Source organism: Primulina tabacum, chromosome 1 (assembly GCF_025594145.1).
Source record: "Primulina tabacum isolate GXHZ01 chromosome 1, ASM2559414v2, whole genome shotgun sequence".
Lineage (NCBI taxonomy): Eukaryota > Viridiplantae > Streptophyta > Magnoliopsida > Lamiales > Gesneriaceae > Primulina > Primulina tabacum.
In genome coordinates, this window is record NC_134550.1 from 53,208,966 (window position 1) to 53,224,442 (window position 15,477).

General features: G+C 34.3%; 3 protein-coding genes across 6 annotated transcripts; 2 read left to right on the top strand and 1 right to left on the bottom strand.

Moving 5' to 3' along the window:
- The first annotated feature begins 499 nt into the window (after positions 1 to 499).
- Positions 500 to 3,244, top strand: LOC142548928 (DNA polymerase II subunit B3-1-like). 2 transcript variants are annotated; one of them, XM_075657572.1, is made up of 4 exons: positions 500 to 1,046; positions 2,169 to 2,253; positions 2,799 to 2,840; positions 2,965 to 3,244. In XM_075657572.1, exons 1-4 carry the CDS (start codon positions 531 to 533, stop codon positions 3,027 to 3,029), a joined length of 708 nt encoding a protein of 235 aa, XP_075513687.1. In that variant the 5' UTR covers positions 500 to 530; the 3' UTR covers positions 3,030 to 3,244. The 2 variants fall into 2 exon arrangements, with proteins under 2 accessions (XP_075513687.1, XP_075513695.1); XM_075657580.1 differs by lacking the exon at positions 2,169 to 2,253.
- Positions 3,245 to 3,797: 553 nt separating this feature from the next.
- Positions 3,798 to 5,022, top strand: LOC142548918 (fasciclin-like arabinogalactan protein 11). The gene has a single exon (XM_075657561.1). It carries the CDS (start codon positions 4,140 to 4,142, stop codon positions 4,863 to 4,865), a length of 726 nt encoding a protein of 241 aa, XP_075513676.1. The 5' UTR covers positions 3,798 to 4,139; the 3' UTR covers positions 4,866 to 5,022.
- A 5,632-nt stretch (positions 5,023 to 10,654) lies between these two features.
- LOC142548939 (zinc finger protein GAI-ASSOCIATED FACTOR 1) lies at positions 10,655 to 13,315 on the bottom strand. Of its 3 annotated transcripts, none has more exons than XM_075657591.1 (4): positions 13,133 to 13,314; positions 12,835 to 12,981; positions 12,329 to 12,725; positions 10,655 to 12,011 (listed from the first exon to the last, which is right to left on the bottom strand). In XM_075657591.1, exons 2-4 carry the CDS (start codon positions 12,971 to 12,973, stop codon positions 11,030 to 11,032), a joined length of 1,518 nt encoding a protein of 505 aa, XP_075513706.1. In that variant the 5' UTR covers positions 12,974 to 12,981; positions 13,133 to 13,314; the 3' UTR covers positions 10,655 to 11,029. The 3 variants fall into 3 exon arrangements, with proteins under 3 accessions (XP_075513706.1, XP_075513725.1, XP_075513716.1); XM_075657610.1 differs by having other exon boundaries at positions 13,153 to 13,313; XM_075657601.1 differs by having other exon boundaries at positions 12,835 to 13,315.
- Between the last annotated feature and the right edge of the window lie 2,162 nt (positions 13,316 to 15,477).

Consider the following 15,477-nt stretch of genomic DNA (forward strand, 5'->3'; position numbering starts at 1 on the left):
CTTACTTATTACACATTGGTAATATAAAATATAATGTATTTCAAATGTCCAATAAACGTGAAATTCATCGTAATTAAAATTAAGAATTTGAAATTGAAATAATTTTGAGTGAAATGCATACTCTAATTTTGAATCAAATGCATAAGATGGATTTAAGATAGGGATTTTGGGGAAATAGCAAATGTTTTAATCAAAAATTTCTTTTTTTATTTAAAAATAATATTGGGGAAACATATCAACTTTTTTATAATGTGTGTTTTTGGCGCTAAAGCTGGTTTATCGAATTTTTACGATGAAATGCATATTTTTATGTATTTTTCGAAATTAAATTTCTAATTGTGATTTTTTATGTGTTTTTTTTCCAAATTTTTAATTCCATTGTTATTATGATTATTTTCAGTTTGGGTCAAAATGTGCAAACCTCCTTCTGTGGTCTAAAAAGGCCCAAGAAGAATGGTCCATTAGATAGCCCAATATTAACTATTTGTATTTTGTACTCATTGCCCCTATATTGAAAGCGGTGCTGAAGAATGGCGAAGACGGCGGCGCCAGGAAACCGAAACCTGCGCAAAGAGGAAAATTCCCGTGCCATTTCCAGCACCAATCAAGCTAAAAGAAACGGCAGGAGTAGAGCTATGAATGGACATGTTAAAGATGAAGAGCTTGTGAATGGCCGTATTAAGCGCGAAGAGCCTGAGGATCTTGTGGTGCCATCTTCAAGCACGGAAACTGAAAACGGTGAAGCTGGGGAGTCAATCGTGGAGGTGGAAGAGGGCGGGGGCGGAGAGAATGGAAAAATCGCTTCTGAAGAAGATGAGGAAGAAGTACTTGTTGAAAAGATCAATGGCTATATCAGAAAAGGTAAAAAGGAGGAAGTGAAAATTCAGGGGAAAACGAAAAGGAGAAAGGAAGATGTAGAGGCGGAAGGGAAGATCGATGATGCGTTATATAAGTTTCCCATGAATCGCGTCAGTCGGATTATTCGGAGCGAGATTTCGAATGTTCGACTCTCACAGGAGGCGGTTTTCGTCATTAACAGAGCTTCGGTATGTCTTTTAATCAATTCCAACCTCTGTTCTTGGGGTTTGGATTGACGTTTTCTTGATGTTTGGTTCGAAAAATTGTCTCAAGTTTAATTTTTTGGGGGGATTTGATGGCCTTCATGAAAGGACTGCTCCATCAAAGTTTGTTTTCTGGTTAGACTTTAGAGGAATTCTTTTGTAATAAGTTATCATGATATTTGTTTCAAATTGATAGTTGTGCTGCAGATGTGTTGTAACTTGTTGGCGGATTCTAGATAAAAATGACTTAGGAAACACACATTTTTCATTCTAATGTAGTTATTCAAAGATTCTTATGCATAACATATTTGTATAGATGCATTCTCGTGTGAGGTCGGATTTCTGCCATTTCAAAGTATACTATGGCTAATGTGTGCATTCTCTTTTTTCAGTTTGAGATCAAACAGACCTTAGGAATCGTTTCTTTTGATACGATGTTTCTATTTTTGTAAATTCCATGCAATACCTTTTTGTCTTAGAGTTCTATATGCGACTCTGCCATGAACTTGCATTTGTAACCCTTCCTGGAAAGGAGTTCACAAATGTTGATGATTAAAGAGATTCAACTAATTGAAAGGAATCCCTTTCTCGATTATCCTTTTTCCACAATTTATTGGTGAAGATATTTGGAAATGTTGTTTGGTATGTTGAATTTTTCCCTGGAAATGCGATCAATATGGACAAGATATATAGAAGCTTGAAAAGAATTATTTTAAAATGAATGCTTGAATCGAATCTTGGGGTACAGAATGATGAACACGGTTCCCCAAGTGAACTTGGAAAATGCAGAAATGTCTGGATTATATTGTTTTTCATTGCTATTTTCAGTTAAATTTCTTCATCTTATTGTGCTTGAAATTTATCTGCTTATTTTTGGTACAGTTACTCTATGTATTTGAGTTCTTTGCCTAGACCTGATGAAATACTTGTGATGCTACTTAATAGCTTTGCTTCTGATTATGATTTTGGTTGGCAATAATCATTTTTAGTAAATGTTGATCATTTGGTAATAATTTGCAAATATAGAGGGCTTAAAGCTTCAATTTAGATTTGATTTTGAACTCTTTGAACCTACTGTTTATGACCCATAGTGCTCATCGATTGCAGGAGAAGTTTCTTGAACTATTCAGCAGGGAGGCTTATGCTTGTGCATTTCTCGATCGCAAAAGTTATATAGCATACGACCATTTATGTAATGCTTCCCTCTATAGTTTTGTTGGATATGCTCATCATTGAATTTGAATTTCAACTTTTTTATGGCAAATTCCAGATTTAATGTCTATGTTCTCAATATTCAGTTTTTTTTTTTAATCAGTATGTTTTTATTTAGTTATGAAACTAAATTATTTAAATGTTTGAGATTCAATATTTGAAATGTTTTTTGAGTGTCACTTTTATTTCTGATGATCATCCAGAAAATGGCTGTTACTACCGTTCTAGAGTGATAATTTCTTGCTAGGTCACATTTTCTAGAAGTGCCACTAATCATATGATGCTATGTCAGTGTTTGATGCATATGGAACATGTATATAGACTGCAACATTCTTTATTTGGGTTTAGGATATCGCCTACATTAAAATGTTTACTCACATTTTCTGCACAAAGGTTCAAATAAGACCTATTAAAGTTGTCAGAACCTTTTTTTTAGTGGAATGGTATATTTTAGTTTATTCATCAGTTGTAGCCAAATTTTACTTAAATCCAGTGTGTTGATTTTCTTCTTTAAAATTTGTGCAGCTTCTGTTGTTTCTAAACGAAAGAGATTTGACTTTGTCTCCGGTATGGTGCTTTCCCTTTCTGTATTACAAACTCCTACAAGTTAGCAACATCTCATGTTCTACTTTAATTGTTGCCCGATCCTTGTTGATTCATTTCCATATCTTGAAACTGTGTTTGCAATTAGATATCATTCCCGAGAGAGTGAAGGCCGAGGACGCCTTAACACAGATTTCAGAGTTGGAGAAGTAAATCTGTTGGAATCTCGATAGCAGAAATCTGATACTTGTTTTGTAGGATTTAATTGAGCACCTTTCTGCATTTTTGTTCTATACTTGACGTGGTGGAAGAATAGTTCCCGATGTTAGTACACATACATATTTATTAAATTTGTTTCTTCTTTTTCAAGAATATGTAGGCCCTCATATCCCGTTCTTAACTATATACGTGCAATATATTTCATATTATTCTGTGCTCTAATACAATGTACAGTCCTCGAATACCAATCTTATATAATATAATATAATGTATTAGCATTAATAATCTTCGGTCTGTATTTTTGCTCCATCTACCTTCTCCATTGGTCATTCTTTGCATATACTTGTTAAGGATGACTTGTTGAACATGGGAATCACCTAAAAAACAATTGCTTATGATAATTTTAATTGTTGAACTTCACTATCTATAATTTGATTGGGATTGGTTCAGGTTTTTTGTCCAAGTGTTGTATCAATTTTTTAGTCACATGATTTTACCCCCACCCTTTAATCAGAGTTACCTCAAACTCCAATTAATTAAATCAAGTCATATAATTTGCGAGAAAATTGTCACTTTGGAGGGGTGGAAAAAGGAATCGCATTAACATCAGACACAACATTGCAGCTGTATGCAGGTATAACCATTGAAGGACAGTAAATTCTGAAGCCTGCCTCAACCAAAAGTACAATTAAAACCAATATCTGTAAAGGAAAAAACAATCGTGCATTTGAGCCACTTATAATCTCCCTCTATTTCCTGCAATTCTGAGCAATCCATATATTTACTCTGTCTCCCCAGTCCTTTGTGCTGACAAAAATCGAGTTAAATATTATTCTAAATGGAAAATTTTCAAATTAAATGATTATATATTTATAGCATGAAGGACTAGCATTTAAAATGGACCAATGCAATTGAACACAATAATTGCTAATAATTGCAATTTGTAAACAATACTTCAACCTCTTACCAACCATGTAGGGCGTGGTCCACCTCATTTTTGCAACTAAAATGCCACTTCACCAAACAATTCTATTCCCATAAAACCTTACTCCCTTCTCTTCAAACTCACACCACCTTCTAATCTCTCCATTCTACACTAAAAAAATGGACCAAAAGATCACTTTGATCTCTCTCCCATATGCATTTTCTCTACTACTGCTCCTCCAATGCACCAAAATCTTAGCTCAGCCACCGGCCACCTCTCCTTCTGGTCCAACTAACATAACCAGAATCCTCGAAAAAGCTGGCCAGTTCACCACGTTCATCCGTCTCCTACAAATCACACGGGTAGGAGATCAAATAGATACCCAACTCAACAACTCAAACCAAGGTTTAACAGTCTTCGCGCCCACCGATAATGCCTTTTCGAGCCTCCAACCGGGCACCCTCAACACTTTAACCAATCAAGATAAGGTGGCGTTGGTCCAGTTTCATGTCCTTCCCACTTTCCTATCCATGTCACAGTTCCAAACTGTGAGCAATCCGCTGAGAACTCAGGTCGGGGACACCAGAAAGGGGGAGTTCCCATTGAACGTCACAACTACCGGCAATCAGGTTAACATTTCCACCGGTGTCAGCGATGTAACATTGGGAAACACCGTGTATGCGGATAATCAGCTGGCGGTGTATCAGGTGGACAAGGTTCTTCTTCCTTTGAGCATCTTCGGTCCGTCTTCTCCTGCTCCGGCTCCGGTGGCGGGGGGTACTGAGAATAAGAAAGCGACCGGTAGCCCATCGGCTGCTGTTACTGATTCTTCGTGGGCAAATGGTGATGCTGTGCACGGCGTGGTGGCCTTTGGAGCTGCCTTGTTTGGAATATTTTATTTGTGACCAATTTTAAGGCGCTGTTGCTGTTGAAGTATATGAGCCTAATTTTCCGATGATGTGATTTGGTTTGGGCTTGGATTCGAAAGTGAAGTAATGGGCTGAGATCAGGCCCAGATTAAATTTCCTTGATAATTGAATTTAAAAAAAAAAAATTTTGCGTACTTACGACTTGTGTATTATGAGATTATTAAGGGATTTACTTGTTTGAAGCTCCTTGTAAATCTTGACGAGAGTATTAACTGATTTGTGAGTAAGTATAATGGTCTCTCTAGTTTATATTCGTGAGACGAATCGATCCGATCCATATTTGAAGTGAAAAAAATAATATTTTTTATATAAAATCGATATTTTCTCATGGGTTGGTGATGTCCGAGATCCGTCTCACGAAATTGTACCATGAGACGATCTCATAAAAAATTTTGTATTGATTTATTATAAAGTTGGGATAATTTGATGTATTTTAGGATATCGTTTGGTTCGGTTAGTAGGTTTGGTCAGTATGATATATAACCAGCAAATAGTTATTGAATGAATAGTGGTTAGGTTTTATAAATAAGATAAAAATATAACAATTAAGTGAAATATGCATCCTACCAACCGAGTCAACTAGTACTTGAGTAAAGAGATATTATACTATTATGTCTATATTTCAAATGTGTTAAAAAATTGTTGGGATGAGGCATTTGGGCTTAACGGCAATTTTGCCATTTTCAGCCCGATACAGAGACACTGCTTCGGCCTATAGATAGTATTTAAATTAAAATTCCAAAATCTTCTATTTGTTTTGACTACTTTCGTTCAGAACGTTACCTGACTGTTACTTTAGCACTTCGTTAGAACCACTACAATAAAAAAATATACCATGACATATTGCTCATGTAGAAGCTAAAATTACAAACGAGACACGAAAACGTGACATAGACAATTATGCCATAAATAAAAATCAGAAGACGAATGACTCAAGCGAAAGGAAGAGAGATGCACACTAGATACTGCAACATCTACAATGAGTGCAAAACATAAAGCCTCATTCCTACTATCTATCCCAATCAGCCTTTGGGATCGCAGGGTCCTGAACAGTAATAATTTGAGAAAAAAAAGTTGACTAAGTATCTAGACTCACATAATTGATTGCCTGAAACAAGAAATATGTAAGACTGTGTATAGTATTAATCAGGAAGAGATTAACAAGACGTAACAAAAAAACCAATATTGCCTGCTAATGGCATTGGTGTACCATCAGCAATCATAATTTCAATAGATAAATTGAGAGACAAAGAAACAAAAGATAATCAGGAGACATATGATGAGAAGCTCTATAATCCAAGACCCACAAGGAAGAAGATATATATGAAGTGCCAAAGATGACAAACGTATATGTGAAAAAGCTTACATCGCATGAGGCTGTGAAGCGAGGAACTGTTGAAACTACTCAAACATGTACAGATCCAAAGACGGTATAGCCACTACGTTGCAAGACTGATGTGGTCGATGTCCAGTGATTTGGTGGATTACCATATGTAATACCTGAAGAAATATTACAAGTTGTTGATTTAGTAATGTGAGATTACTAAATAATTAATTAATTTTAAAGAGGAAAATATGACATATTTTGGTCATATGAAGTCCAAATGATTTGAAATTTGGATATAACGTAGAAAACTCAAAGATATAGAAGTTTCATGTTTTGAGTTTTGAAAATTTTGATCGTTTGACTGGTCCAAAGGAATATACCGGAGTTAAAAAGTTAAAAATGTTAAATATTATAAATTATATTATATTATTTTTATTAATATAATATAATATAAAATAAAAAAAAAAAAAGATGATAAATATGAAACTCACGTGAGTTTCCTTCATTTTGGCAGAAGATATTTGAACAGAGAGAACGAGAGAGGAGGGTTAGGAGAGAAAATAGAATTTTGATTTTCTTTTCGATCGTGCGACTTATCGGTTTATCCAATCGACGAACCGACTTCAGTGTTGGGATTGTTGACACGAGGTCTTCGATTTGAGGTATAAATTTCATATTTTTGGTGATGTTTGAAATTCGTCGATTTCTGGAATAAATCTGATAAATTGTTAAATCATACTGAAATTGAAGAGTATTGAATATTGTATGATTTTAACGAAGTAGAGAAGATTATTGTGTTGTTGTTTTGAACTATTCCTAAATTATTATAATTAGGGATTTTTAATTGTTGAATTGAAATTGATGAGTTGTTTGTCAGCTGTTATTAATTCTGATTATATATTCGGAGTCTACGAATATATAATCAGAATTTTTTGGTTTTACGTACTTACGACTTGTGTAGTATGAGAATATTAAGGGATTTGTTTGAAATAATCGAAGTGTCTGCTTAGTTGTTTGAAGCTTATAAATCTTGATGAGAGTATTAACTGATTTATGAGTAAATATAATGTAAAATGCTCTCGCAAGTTTATATTCATGAGACGAGTCGATCCGTTAAAGTGAAAAAAACAATATTTTTGATACAAAAGTCAATATTTTCTCATGAGTTGGTGATGTCCGAGATCCGTCTAATGAAATTATACCATGAGACGATATCATAGAAATTTTTATATTGATTTATTATAAAGTTGGGATAATTTGATGTATTTCAGGATATCGTTCGGTTCGATTAGTAGGTTCGGCCAGTATGATATATAACCAGCAAATAGTTATTGAATGAATAGTGGTTAGATTTTATAAATAAGATAAAAATATAAAAATTAAGTGAAACATGCATCCTGCCAACCGACTCAACTAGTACTTGAGTAAAGAGATATTATACTATTATGTCTATATATTTCAAATGTGTTAAAAAAATGCTGGGATGAGGCATTTGGGCTTAATGGCAATTTGCCATTTTCAGCCCGATACAGACACTGCTTCAGCCTATAGATAGTATTTAAATTAAAATTCCAAAATCTTCTATTTGTTTTGACTACTTTCATTCAGAAAGTTACCTGAATGTTACTTTAGCACTTCGTTAGAACCACTACAATAAAAATTAATATCATGACCTATTGCTCATGTAGAAGCTAAAATTACAAACGAGACACGAAAACGTGACATAGACGATTATGCAATAAATAAAAATCAGAAGACGAATGACTCAAGCGAAAGGAAGAGAGATGCACACTAGATGCTGCAACATCTACAATGAGTGCAAAACATAAAGTCTCATTCCTACTATCTATCCCAATCGGCCTTTGGGATCACGGGCCTGAACATAATAATTTGAGAAAAAAAAAGTATACCAAGTATTCAGACTCACATAATTGATTGCCCGAAACAAGAAAAATGTAAGACTGTGTATAGTATTAATCAGGAAGAGATTAACAAGACGTAACAAAAAAACCAATATTGCCTGCTAATGGCATCGGTGTACCATCAGCAATCATAATTTCAATAGATAAATTGAGAGACAAAGAAACAAAAGAGGATAAATCAGGAGACATATGATGAGAAGCTCCATAATCCAATACCCACAAGGAAGAAGATATACATGAAGTGCCAAAGGATGACAAACCTATATGTGAAAAGGCTTACACCGCATGAGGCTGTGAAGCGAGGAACTGTTGAAACTACTCAAACATGTACAGATCCAAAGACGGTATAGCCACTATGTTGCAAGACTGATGTGGTCGATGTCCAGTGATTTGGTGGATTACCACATTTCCATGAAGTATTATGAGGTGGCTGTTGTTGCTGCTATGATTTCAATGGAGTGTTTTGTAGTCGTCGTCGTTGTTTCTGCTTTGATTTTCCGTTACTCAAGAATAATGGACATTGAGCTTTCCAGTGCCCCTATACTTTACAAAAATCACACTCATCTTTAGAGACATTCGGATTTGACCTGCTTTGGTGATTATCTTGAGGTCATTGAGGAGCTGCAAAGATTGTGTAATTGGGATTGTCTCCATGTCAACGTGAGATTTTAGATGGATCCTCTCAACTAACAATTTGCTTACAACCAAGTCAACAAAAGAAGAGAGCTACGATGAAGAATTATCCCACATAAACCCTTAAAATCATCCGAAGTGCCATAAAAATTATACCAAGTGTTGTTCTTCTCTCCGGACAATACAAGGTGATAATGCTCACAATTCTGTAGTTTCTGTTAATTCCAATCGATTCCAGCGTGTCTACATGGCAGAATAAAAATCTTGGATGCTCATATTTCTCCTGAAAGGCACGAATATATGTCTTCAATTGATACTGTTTAAAAAAATTAGACTACAAATACAAGCATGCCAGATGATCTCAAACCTACTTAGCAGTCTTGTATTTTGCCAATTGAGCACCATTTGAGTGCGCAACAGAATGATTAATCCATATAATAGTCTTCGAATTACATGCTCCCAAACATCCAATGATATAGCATAATCAGGCGTCGTCTGGTCTGTAGGCTTATTTCGCACACCTGTGACATAATCCCATATTGATTTCCCCCACAAGAAATTCTTCATAACATATCCTCAATACGAATACTTTTTTCCATCCAATTGATCACCAATTGACCGAAGAAAATTGTCTTTATGAGTAGTCATGATGTCAAAACGAAACAAAATCGAAAATTTTAAAACTAAGATTCAGAGAAGAAATCATAAGAGATAAGAAAATAGAAACTGTATGGATGAAAAAGTGTACGAGCACATCGGAAAAATCCATGACATAGAGGTTGTGGATGTGATTAACAATTTTTCTCTGTAATTAGCAAATCCATAAGATAAAGCTCTGATACCATGAATAATATGAGAGTGAGAACTTAAATTACAGACTTATTAACTCAATAATTAAGTTTCAAATAATGCGGTTTATATAGTTAGGATAAATTACAAAATGAAAAAAATACTAATCTACCTTTAAGAATATAATCTAACAATAATAATAAAATTCACAGAGTTGAGAATATAATGGTTTTAGAGACACGAAGTTCATATTTTAGAAAATGATCATTCTAATTAACATCTTGTATTTTTTTTAATCACGATAGAACCCGTAGCCATTACATTTCAATGCATGATGAATTAAATAATCAGGCTAACACATAGCTTCTAACTCCTTATACTTGTTGTGTTACATTTTAAGTGTTGTACATTGTGTGATAGAGTAATATAAAATTTGGACAAAACTGATATGGTTCACACAAAGTAGTGCAAATTTGATATGCATACTTTTAAAAAAATAAAAATTGATTGTCTAAAATTGTGAATTCTGGATCAATATTTTAAAATATTGAATATTTTATTGATTTAGGAACCACATAATTATATATTTTTTGATGCGGCTCCAATTAATTTTCATAAATAATGACAATGGTGTGGGATTCAAAATAAAAATTTTATTGTTTCTTTAGTATTAATATGTATAATAAAGTTTTAGATTTCAACAAATAATTATAAAATAAATAGGTAAGAACACTGTCATTTGTAATTAGTGATAAATTTTTGTGAACGACTAATTTATTATAAACTCATTTAAATAGAAAGTGCTTATTAATTGAAAATCCACATGAATATATATCTTTGTCAACATATAAAAAGGAATTATATAAAAAAGAGATAAAACTAAATTGAATGAATATTGTGAAATATCGAGCTTCAAGTTCGAGATCTAATTATAACAAAATTCTCGCTTAAAAAAATAAAGTTGACTCGTCTCGAAATGTGTTCGACAAATGATTCCATACAAATTATACCCTCTCCTTTACGTCCATGCTAATAATGCCAAGAAATTGGCAAGCTTGAGGCAGGTTCTCACATGCAAAAATCTCTTTTCGACATGCATAAAATCACACTCCATACATAATACTGACCCCCAATAATCACATGCGCACAGTGTTCTTGTGGTCCATTATATTGATCGATCATCAAACCCTAGGAAAGCTGAAATATTTAAGCTAGTTTTTTAATTCATCGGCAAAAAGAAAGCTTTCTACGTGCAGTAAAATATGAATTTGATTCAGTCTTGTGATTGCCAAGTCACCTTTTTGTCACGTCTCCTCCAACATGCAGTGTCCCCCTCTCTTCTCTGACCATTCACAAGATCTCTTCTGTTTTTCAGGTACTGTACTGCTGCTTATGGAATAAGGAAGCTTTTTTGTCTTGGGATTTTTAACCCCCGGTAAGTTTTCATGGTTTTTACCATTCATGGGAGCTCAGTTATTCCGGCTATAATGTCTCAAATCCATTGAAGAACCCATGGTAGCGAATTTCGCTAGTTCATCCCCTCCTACTCCGAGAAAATCCCTGGTTAAACTGCTTTCTGCTTCGATTACTGCGCTTGATTGGGCTTGTTTTCCTTTGTTGTTTGTGAGTATGATTAGAGGATCTGAGTTCATTCTTGAGCTGCCCATTAATGGATTACTGGACTCGAAAAGTCCGGGGACGTCTCCACCATTGTTGGAGGTCAGTGTTGAAGCAGAAGTGGAAGCCATTAATCCATTAAAATTCTCGGGTTTCCTAAGATTCATCTGACTAACTTCATTTCTTGGCTGGTTCAAGGGATTGAAGTTTCCGAGACTCGAGAAGTCTGAGCTCATCAGCCCGAAACTGGTGCCGAAAATGGCTGAATTATTGCTTCTGGTTGATCCCATTTGAGCTGCTTTTTGCAGTAAAGCGGTGGCTGACATTGGAGCTGGTGGATGATTTGTTTCTTGCTGATTTTGGCTGCTAGTGCTGTAGTAAAGTGAACTTATAGCTTCACACATATTATTACCTTTGTCTTCCTCCTCTTCTTTTAAAGCTCCCGATGATCTGTTGATCAACCACTGGTTCTGCGAGGCGGCAGCCATTTGCACTAATTCAGGCAAGGTGGTTGAACTCGATGCCAAGAAATTTGCATCCGAAGAACTTGGATTTTGAATGGGATTCAGATTGAGATGAGGACTTGTATTGTCTAGCCATATGGGAAGTCTTGGTTTCTGCAAATTATCAATACTCAGCTGGTTTCCTGATTCTAATCCTGCAAGTTCAGGCCTGAACATGGTGGCAAATTGGGAATTTGCAGCATTGTGAAGATTATTGTTCAACAATAATTCGTTTCTCAGGTTCAAATTTACCGAAGGAACTGGAGTGAATCTTGCACTTTCCTCCGCTAATGCATCGCAGAAGGCTCTATGTGTGATGAAGCTGTCCTTTCTGTAACATAGAAACAAGGAAATTGCTCTCATTATTAATTTTAAAACCTCTACGTACAGTTTCCAAGAAATGAGAGCAGAATTGATTATGGGATTCAAGATCCTAGTTTTAAAAGGAAAGATTTTCCAAAACATAGGGAGATTCCTTCATCCATTCAAATCTCTAGCTCAGTGCCATTAATTTCAGATGTGCATTTATTTCTCATGTATATTAAATTCCATGTGTGACTTCCATTTAACAGAACCACACGGTGCATGACAGAGAAATTTGAGAGATAATATTGTGTGTGTCTTCAAGAAACATGGCATAATCAATACCTGGAGAAGAGAGTTCCGCAGTCACATTTGTACTCTCTTGTTCCACAGATCTTGCTGTGAGCTTTCCAATCAGACTGAACAGCATATTTCTTTGAGCATTTCTCGCACTTCCATTTCTTCTCGCCATGTTTTCTGCTGTAATGCTTCTTGATTCCTGTCAAATCCCCGAGTGCCCTTGAAGGGTCATGGTGGACACAAGTTTTTTCTGGGCAAATGTAAACTTTCTTCTTCACTTCTTTGTTTGTTCTTTGCTTAAGCTTCCATGGAAGATTGTGCCCTCTTCTGTGAAGCTGCAGATTCTGGTCTCTCTGAAAACCCTTGTTGCAGATTTCACAGATGAATCTGTTCGTTGCCATTAAAGACTTTGGAGACAGTGCTATCACTTCTGCATCTGGATCTGAATACATATATCTTATTCCAGTATTTCAAAGAAAAAGAAAAACAGACGAGAGAATATATTTTCTGGGGGATTTGAAATTTTTTTTTCTTATATAATTTATGCTTGCCTGGTGTTCCGGGTAGATTTCTTTTCCTCTTGGATTGATTTGAACTAGGGTTTGAATGATTACTAGGGTTCATATGAACAGGAACTTGAATAAACCCTCTAATGGAAGTAGGAACAGCAGAAAGCCCATCATCAGACATAATTTTTTCTGCGGAGAAATCCTTAAACTTTGAACAAAATCAAGTATTAATTAACTAATTAATACTTCAAAGCTCAAAAGCATGTAAGAGTTGTTGTGTCTGTTTGTGTGTGTGTGTGTGTTTTCACTCACGAACAGGAACAAGAAAACAAAGGATTACTTGTCAAAATGGCCAAAAACTTGAAGAATTTCTTGACCTGTTTCCCTCAAAACAAAGCAAAAAGGATCAAAAGGTCAAGAAACTAAATTTACATGAGGGAAGCTGGAGCAGAGATTTCAGTATTTTTCTTGCATGTTAGCAGAAAATAATAATGAAACATTGGAATGAAACCTAGCTTAAAGGGAGATTCTTTTTTTTTTTTCCCCTCTGTTTCTTTCACCTTATCTCTTACACGGCTGTTGCCTCTGAAAAGCTGGTCAGCCATAGACTCACCTGGACCACTCTCCCTTTCTCTGTGTGTCGCTTTCCAACATTTTATTTTATTTTTTTAACGACATTATTATTAGAATTTCGAAATTTTCATTTTTTTAATCAATATATGTTAATATATATTTTGGATAATATTCGAAGGAATATCTGTGTATACATAATCAGTTGACAGCACAATAGTTACAGTTTACCGTAAATATATTGTACCATAAAATTAGCATATACTATATATATATATATATGTATATTAAAATTTCAATTTTGAACCAATTAAACTCAAGAATACTCGAATTTTATTTTATTTTTATATTAGGTGAGGGTTTCTTACATGTGTCTCGAACTCGAGTCCACCGAGCCAAGGGGCTTGTGGCACTTGAACTTTAGTCGATCATCAATTGTATTCATCTATTGCTCACGCCAAGAAAATATTCATCTAGTTAGTAGACAATGATAAATATCAAAATTTATATCAATTAGATAAGTGTTACAACAGCGCGGTAGACACATAAATGAGCACGATTAACATATATATATATATATATATATATATATATAGTTTTGATATGATGCACACCTACCGTGCACACCTACGTGAGCACCGATGAGGTGTCACTCACCCATTGGATGCGCAATTTTTTCTATATTTCATCACATCCAATGGGTGAGTGACACATCATCGGTGCTCACGTAGGTGTGCACGGTAGGTGTGCAGAATATCAAAACAGTATATATATATATATATATATATATATATATATAATGTTGCTATCTTGACCACCAATCATGTCAATCTGTGTGTCCACGAATGATGTGTCATTCACCTATTAGACATACAGTTTTTATATGATTCATCACATCTAATTGATTACTATCATCTCATTGGTGCACACATACGTTGATACGATTTGTAGGCAACATATATATATATATATATATATATATATATATATATATATATATTATTAACGCTACCTACTTTATATACGTAGACTTATGTAGGTCAGAAAAAAGATTTCAAAGGAAAAAAAAGTTGAGAGGCTTTTACGGTGACAATGATTAAGCCATCATAGTTTTCTGAGACCATTTTGCATACTCTAATAAAATAAATTAATCAACCGTATAAATATTTGTGTATAGATTCGTATGTATATATTTTTATATGAATAGGTTTTTTGTGAAACGCTCTCACGAATTTTTATATGTGAGATCGGTCAACCATACCGATATTCACAATAAAAAGTAATATTCTTAGCATAAAAAATAATACTTTTTCATGATCGGATGACCAAATAAGAGATCCGTCTCACAAAATACGACCCGTGAGACCGTCTCACACAAGTTTTTGTTTTTTTATATTGTAGTAAAATTCTAAATTTTATTCGGTCTGTCCTTTTCTAATATTATTGTATATATCTGCTATGTTATATAATAATTTAATGAGTTCTATCCATGGATTATTTAAAAGCTTTTACTGAGATAAATATTCAAATTGTTTATGGTATATAGCTTAATATTATTTTTAAAGAATTTTTAAGAAGCTTTATATCTTATTTATTTATTATTTATTTATTTATTATGCATTTATCTTGTCCCGTGAGCTACCGAGGGAAGTAGATTCGGGGGGGTAGTAGGTGGCTGGAGTCCCCACATTTACAGTTAAAAGAAAGAACAGAAAAAAGAAAGACGGTCGTAGCATGTATATTATCTCTTATTTTTATAAAGAGAAATTACAAATTTTTTTTAATATAATAACGAGTATGTTTTATATTTTTTTTATCATGTTATCAGTCAATTTTAGATTTTAATATACTAATTTGTACTTCTTTTCAATTTTAATTATTTTTCGTCGAATTGTTAACGTGGAGTACATGTTGAATTAGGGTTTTGGGTTGGTGATCGTTTAATTTGATCGGTTCATGTTATAAAACTTTTGGGATTTAATCGGCACGTGGGAAAGTAGAGGGACAAAATCGGGAACAACGGTAAACTATAAGGATTGAATCATTAAATATTCCGAAATTTCATTATATTCATATCTTTTCTTTGACGAATAGGTCTCTTGTGAGACGGTCTCA

What these genes read in the sequence shown, in the direction of transcription:
- LOC142548939 (XM_075657601.1), bottom strand. Translation starts at nt 12,973, where the DNA reads ATGTCTGATGATGGGCTTTCTGCTGTTCCTACTTCCATTAGAGGGTTT. An exon ending in AAATCTACCCGGAACACCAG is followed by an intron (nt 12,726 to 12,834) that starts GCAAGCATAAAT and finishes ATATGTATTCAG; the next exon opens with ATCCAGATGCAGAAGTGATA. An exon ending in TGCGGAACTCTCTTCTCCAG is followed by an intron (nt 12,012 to 12,328) that starts GTATTGATTATG and finishes TCTATGTTACAG; the next exon opens with AAAGGACAGCTTCATCACAC.
- LOC142548928 (XM_075657572.1), top strand. Translation starts at nt 531, where the DNA reads ATGGCGAAGACGGCGGCGCCAGGAAACCGAAACCTGCGCAAAGAGGAA. An exon ending in TCGTCATTAACAGAGCTTCG is followed by an intron (nt 1,047 to 2,168) that starts GTATGTCTTTTA and finishes CATCGATTGCAG; the next exon opens with GAGAAGTTTCTTGAACTATT. An exon ending in TATAGCATACGACCATTTAT is followed by an intron (nt 2,254 to 2,798) that starts GTAATGCTTCCC and finishes AAATTTGTGCAG; the next exon opens with CTTCTGTTGTTTCTAAACGA.
- LOC142548918 (XM_075657561.1), top strand. Translation starts at nt 4,140, where the DNA reads ATGGACCAAAAGATCACTTTGATCTCTCTCCCATATGCATTTTCTCTA.